At 34.6% G+C, this 6,817-nt stretch overlaps 1 protein-coding gene across 1 annotated transcript; it reads right to left on the bottom strand.

The window, feature by feature from the left end:
• Positions 1-879: 879 nt before the first annotated feature.
• LOC115929319 (wnt inhibitory factor 1-like) lies at positions 880-6,039 on the bottom strand. The gene is made up of 7 exons (XM_030998057.1): positions 6,035-6,039; positions 5,250-5,332; positions 4,367-4,513; positions 3,851-3,973; positions 2,860-2,955; positions 2,364-2,459; positions 880-1,842 (listed from the first exon to the last, which is right to left on the bottom strand). The coding sequence occupies exons 1-7, from the start codon at positions 6,037-6,039 to the stop codon at positions 1,736-1,738; spliced, it is 657 nt and encodes a 218-aa protein (XP_030853917.1). The 3' UTR covers positions 880-1,735.
• Positions 6,040-6,817: the final 778 nt, after the last annotated feature.

Raw genomic sequence — 6,817 nt, 5'->3', positions numbered from 1 at the left:
AAAGTGAAATTAAGTGCCTATTGTCATTATTATTACTACGTGTGACCAAACTTTTAAAAATTCTTTTGATTCATTTTATTTTAATTTTCAGTGCATTTGCAATTTTTTTTTATATTTCATAAAAATCATTTGATTTTGAGTTCACGTTTTGTATTTTGGTTACTTCATGATTATATGCGTTCCCTTTTTTCTCACTCAAATTGTTCATTCGAATACAGATATTTCACTTCAAAAATGATATCAAGAAAGAGCGAGTTTCAAACAAACTACATGTATAAGAAAAAATATCATTATAATTAAAATTAATATAAAATACTGCTCACTGTTTTTATTGGAGATTTTGAAGAAAATGAGTATTGGTTTATTAGTGAAATTGAAATAATTGTTATTCTTTGTCTTCTCGCCTTTTCGGAAAACGCAATTAGAATGCTCTAATTATCATCAAAATCCATGTTTTTGAAGAAAAATACATTCTTGTTATTCGTTTTTTTGTTGTTGTCTTACTTTGTTGTCTGAAGTGGACATTTCCTAATCCCCAAATTGCAGTTTTCCACTGTGCCCCTTTCTCTCTGCCTCTCTCTGACTCTGTCTCTCTCTCTCTCTCTCTATGTCTCTCTCTTTCTCTCTGTATATGCCTCTATCTCTCTGCATGTCTCTATTTCAACTCTACACGCTTCTCTTTCACCACATTTTGTTTCTGCATCTGGCTCATCACGTGTCTATGATGATGATGATGCAAGATGATGATGACGTTGATGACGACGATGATCAGAAAATGACAACATTAATGATGATGATGATAATGTTGGTGACAATGATGATAATGTTGATGATGATGGAGATTGTGTATATAGAAAATGAAGCCATGATAAAACAGTGTCTAACATGGTAGATAAATGTTTCATTCTGCATTCTAATCAGATAACATAGACAAAAATGTAGGAAACTTTGAACAACATTTTACTGTAAGGTGCATTATTCGACTTAAATAGAAACAACCACTTTGAAGGTTTTATGCATCTAATTACTAACAACAATTTGAACAATGCTTTGAAAATATTAGTTGGCGTTGCAGCTGACAGTGCTCAAAATACAATCGAAAGCTGGCGCTCTTCAATTCAATATTTAGACGAACGTCGAGCATCTGAGTAAGGAGTTAAGATCCTTACTCCTTAGACTGAGCAAACGTGTATCACATGATGCAGTCTTGAGCTTCGAAAAAAAATCGTTCAGTCTTAAAGATATTGACAGCCATCCTTGGGTATTCCGTAGCTGCAGCAAAGGAAAATATGTTGCCCTAGTTAGAGGAATGCATTACTTCTAAAAGGAAAGTCACTCACAGTCATGACCGTTTCAAAAATTTATGTCAAAGTATCAATCAAATTTTATCGGATGATCATTGGCACTGTTTCCCTTCTGTGGTTCCAGAGTTGGCATAGGAGAAACAAATTCCCATTATAGTCAACTAATTAAGGAAACCAAGTCTCTCCTAGTATCAACATAATTAATTTGAGTACCAGTTCCCTTTCAACTCTCGCAACCGTCAATATCGACCTATCATATCAGTGACACAGGCTTCATGGTTCCGACCAAGAAGTAAAATCGTGATAATGCCAATATTTCATCCCCATGCCTATATCGTCTGACACAATTCCCTGTTCATGTATCCAGACTTTCCATCCACAATATGGATATCCCTTCATAAAGTTCTTCAGACGGCTTCAGATAGAGTACTTCATTCCGATGAATAGTTACTGTTGATGCCTTCTTTCATCTTGTCAATGTTCGGCATGCTTTTATCCTTGTCCGGTTGCGCACCTTCGGATTTTTCTCTCGACACAGCTGTACATGAAAATCCCAAACAAAGCAAAGGTTAAGAAGTTTCAACACTTTTTGTATTCGAAAGAATAACGCTTTCACATTTCAGTTAAAACATATTATGTGCCCCCCCCCCCTAAAACAAAAACAAAAAATAAATATAAAACAACGTCTGGGATATGATTTTTTTTCTTCAAAGTAGGTTATTTTCATCATATGGGTGCTGTTAAATTTAATTTACACATAAACTACATTTTCGTCACCCTTTCGATTAGATAGCTGATTGTAATTTTATGAAGAGTTTCCATAGCTGGAGGAGAGACCTACTGTACAGATATATTGGCTTCTTCATTATAAAACAAAAATACATTATTTGTTAAATATGCAATCGCCAATAAAATGTTAAATGGGCCAACAAATATATAAAAGTGTATTTTGGGGACAATAACCCCCTTTGTCCCTTGACTTTTTAGGTAGATTATAGATATCGGCTTACTATTTTGTCATTGTTTTGATAAAATGAAAAGAAACGTGCATTTACTTACGGTACTGACAAATATCACCAAACCAGTTCCGATAACACTTGCATTTTCCTGGTGCTATGCAACGACCGTGGTTGAAACAGTTATCCCTACATGATGCTAAAAGTTAGAAACGATAAAGAGAAAGGTTGAAATTAATAAGAGGGAAACGGGCCTACATAAGTATATGTTTTGTTTTTAAAAGGATATCTCACTTACTAAGCAGAGTCAAAATGAATATACATATCATCTTTAAAGATCAATACATGATACTCATATTGTTCTTTCAATCATATACTTATTAATAATATTCAAAACGCTTCTCATGGAATTTATTTTGCTCCATACGGAAATAGAACACTCTCAAACTCTCAGTTTTCTTGATTAAGGCTACTAGTACAACACTCAATCTATCTTTCTTTAATCAGGACCCTATATTGCCTCAAATGATGTCAATATACATTAAAATTTATTTAAAAGAAAGGGCAGATGAATTTAAAAAAGTAAATCGGCAGGATACCTAAATGGCAGATTTTTCCGCTGAATCCTTCTGGGCATGCGCAGAGTCCCGGCTTGATGCAGGTACCACCATTGTAGCAATGTGGAATACAAAGAGCTGTATAGACAGGAAATCGAATTTGAGAAAATGATGATGACTGCTAAATCTATTTATTATTCAATTTTCAACTGCGATTGTGTTGACATTAGATGATTCTCCATAGATATGAGACATTGGTGGTCGAAATGAATCACTCACAATTTATTCTCTTCTCCCCTTTCCGAAATAATGTTGCTTAAATCGTGCTGATTAAAATAATGATCCTCTTCCTTGTACATGTGACGAATACAATCTTCAAAAGAAAATGATCATATAAATCGCCTGAATCTCGAGGATGTCCTCGCTGAACTTAACATTCATGATTTGCAATGTTTGAAAGATCAAAAAAGATATGAATTGATCTAGATCAGTAAGGCAATTATTTATTTATCTGACATAAGGTCAAACCGAAACCATGACGAAACGGGATGCAAGAAATAAGTGTAATGTATTTAAATTAAATTGTTGATAGTAAAGATTCATATTCATCAGGAGATGAGTGAAGGGAGCAAGCATGAAATAGATTAATGCACATTTAATAACGTTGGAGTGTTTAAATTTGCTAATTAAATGTACTAAAGGGGTGGAAGAGAGGGGGAAACGATGGGAAAAGAGTGAGTTGGTAAAGAGGGGGAGAGAAAAGATAGAGAGTAAGCTAGGGAAACAGAGAGCAAGAGCGAGAAGGGGTGAGAACTATTCAAGGTGGAAGAGAGGAGAAAACAATGGGGAAAGAGTGAGTGGGTAGAGAAGGGAAAAAAGAAGAAAAATAAGCGAGAGAATCAGAGAGAGAGAAAGAGAGAGAGATGGGATTGGGGTGAGAACAGCGGCACTATTAAAGGGGGGGAGGGGTAGAGTAAGATGATTTCTGGTAGAGTGTAGAATGGGGGGGGGGGTAAAAGGTATATATACATACGTTGTGAACATCGCAGACCGTAGTACCCCTCCTTACAATCACATCTCCCTTCTGGACTGCACACGCCCCCCTCTAAACATGGCGGATGGCAGACTTCGATTGTGGATGTAGACACACCCTCATCTTTCCAGACACAAGAAATGGGGGGAAATGCGAAAATTTGGGAAAACATGAAATTTTCTAAGGAAACTATACTTGATTAATGTTAACATTTTAGTTCGATGAGGCCCCGATCGTGGATGATAATTGATAATGACAACCCTTTGTCACGTGATCACAACAATTCCGTCCCTTGGGGAAATTATTAATCGGTTTTTGCTCAAACTTTCAATGACCTATTCCCTCTTATTTTTCTGCTTTCATTAAAACCAAGTTAATATCAGGGTGGACATCCCCTTTACGAGGGTATATTCTTTAGTCGGGTCTAATTATGAAGCAATGAAAACGGTAAAATCTTATCAAATCTACATTGAAACATACACTCATGTTTCGCAATGATAACCTCTCAAAACTTACATTTCTCGCATTCTTTTTCTATCTGGAAGTTGAGTGGTGATGCTTTGATGTCTTGGCCATCGTAGTTTTCGGTCTGAAATCGAAGACGAAAACTGACAAGAGCTGAGCCTACTCCTTTTCCCGTGCATGGAAACTCCACACTAAATACTGACAAAAGGAGAAGAAAATGATTTAAAATCTCAATTTTCGGTGAAATTATGTGATCACTTATATAAAGCATCATTAACACACACATCAATATTTTGTTCGTGTCAAATAAAATACAGTAAGAACAAAAGTACAATTTTTTTAATTAAAAAAAAAAAAATTATTATTATTATTATTATTATTATTATTATTATTATTATTGTTGTTTTTTTTTTTTTTTTTTTTTTTTTTTTTTGGGGGGGGGGGGGACTTTACAACACATCACAGAAAGATAAATAGTATTTAGTCAATTGCAATATACATAAACATGTTTTTAAAAGAGAAATTAAGCCTCTCCATGTTGTGGACGAGAAAAACAGAACATCATAAATTATTCATTTACATTTGTATCTAATTATCCAAGAGAAAACGAAATAATGATACGCAATGTCAGTTCAACCCCCCCCCCCCCCCCCCCATGCTCCGAACACTTCGTGACTTTTTTATAAAACATCATGTGTCAATTTTGTGTGCCATACTATTATTATTAATATAGTTTAAGCGCTCCTCTAATCGAGAGAGAAAACAAAACAAGAGAATAATCATTCATATCATCCTACAATTAAATTGCATTGTCTAATTTTTTGTAGCATGTTCCATAATCTCGCAATTTAATTTATATCACAATTCTGTTAAATAATACAAAATCATAATCAGATTGATTTTGGCACGTTATGTAATGTATTAGTGATCTCACCTGTATGTCTTGATGGTACTCTGCCCTTGATTGGTATACTGAAGACAGGGTAGCCTACAAGCTTCGGTTGCTTGTAGTCACATCTTCAATCGAGTAATGATACTATACGAGAATTGAAGAAAATAAAGCAGAACAATGTTGTTAACAAAAGTTTTAAAAAAGGATGGTAATGTCCATAACAGCAAATAATTATATCATATTCATGAGATTTGTTATTAATTGGTGATTCATGACTTCATGAGATTTATTATAAGGAACTAACATTATTGTTTTATGATAAATTGATGATCAGATATATTATGCTAGAACTCTACAGTGGTATATAGTTATATACAGTATATGCTGATACATGCCAAACATTAATGTCTATCTGGTCAGGCTGTCTATTATTTAATCTATTATATTTTACTGTGTAATAAATACATATTAAATATATCAAACATGTAGTAAACAATAGCAACGAAAAACATTTTAATAAAAGAATATCAAGAAATCAAAAGAAATGTTAACACATTTATCCTACAATATTATTATAGGCCTACATGTAGAAAAATATCTAAAAAGACGGAGGATCAATGTACGTGATTAAGAAAATGAATCAGCCCCTTCAGACCGGGCGCACATGAAGATATCATGTGATTTCAAACGGAAGAGATGTTGTGATAAGAATTACGAATGTCTTCGACTATTTCCATAAATGAATAACTCGGAAATCATCAAGGCGTATCTGAATCTTGAGTAGCCATCAAAACGGAAATGCATCAGTCAACAAAACCGATTAATACCTCATTCGGATGACAATATAACGCAAGTCTGAACGAATTTCCCCTTTCTTTAAAGATACTATGTCCCTTTTGTAGAACTTTGCATGTATAATGAATATGTCATGTATGTCCTATCTGTGAAATTTAAACGTTAGCAGTGTCCGAATATTCAAATTATGCAAGGAAACCCGTTTACTATTGAGTAACTGACTGACTGACTTTTTTTTCCATCTTTGGTAATAACATACATAAAATGAGCTGTAAAGGGTACATGAGCATTGTCTACATCAATAACCCACTTCTTGTAATGGCCCAAATTAAACTGATTGAATCTTTGTGCATCATAAAACGTACGACTATTCGGTACAATGGTGTGAAAAGCAGACTATTACTTACTGGCTCTATAGCTCCTAAGTCGATTCGACAACTAATAGTCGTTATTTTCCCACTTAAAGACATTTTCAAGCCCCCTCTTTTTTAGGGAAGTTCTTAATTAGTATTGTCTTTCAAATGTCGTTGGAATTTAACCTTTTCATTTTTTGGCCTGCAAATGGGACATAGTACCTTTAAACTAAATCTGTATTTGTTTTATATCTAATCCTCAAGACGTTTTGGACTGCAATGGCATGACCCCCACACTTTCATCAGTCAGCCGACATCTTCGATACGTAAGAGAGGAAACAGTCAGCAGACGACACGGTTTGGGCGGGAAATGAGATGTTTCCACGCGTCAAGTTCACACGTAAGCTGCGATCATAACGCCGCCTGCGTTACCAGGCGTCCCATTTTCTTGTCAAAACATTT

Source organism: Strongylocentrotus purpuratus, unplaced genomic scaffold, assembly GCF_000002235.5.
Source record: "Strongylocentrotus purpuratus isolate Spur 01 unplaced genomic scaffold, Spur_5.0 spur5_contig_858, whole genome shotgun sequence".
Lineage (NCBI taxonomy): Eukaryota > Metazoa > Echinodermata > Echinoidea > Camarodonta > Strongylocentrotidae > Strongylocentrotus > Strongylocentrotus purpuratus.
This window is presented reverse-complemented; position numbering and strand designations above follow the sequence as displayed.

Coding starts and splice junctions, on each gene's coding strand:
- LOC115929319 (XM_030998057.1), bottom strand. Junction 4,514..5,249: donor AGTACCATCAAGACATACAG/GTGAGATCACTA, acceptor TCCTTTTGTCAG/TATTTAGTGTGGAGTTTCCA. Junction 3,974..4,366: donor AGAAAAAGAATGCGAGAAAT/GTAAGTTTTGAG, acceptor GTGTCTGGAAAG/ATGAGGGTGTGTCTACATCC.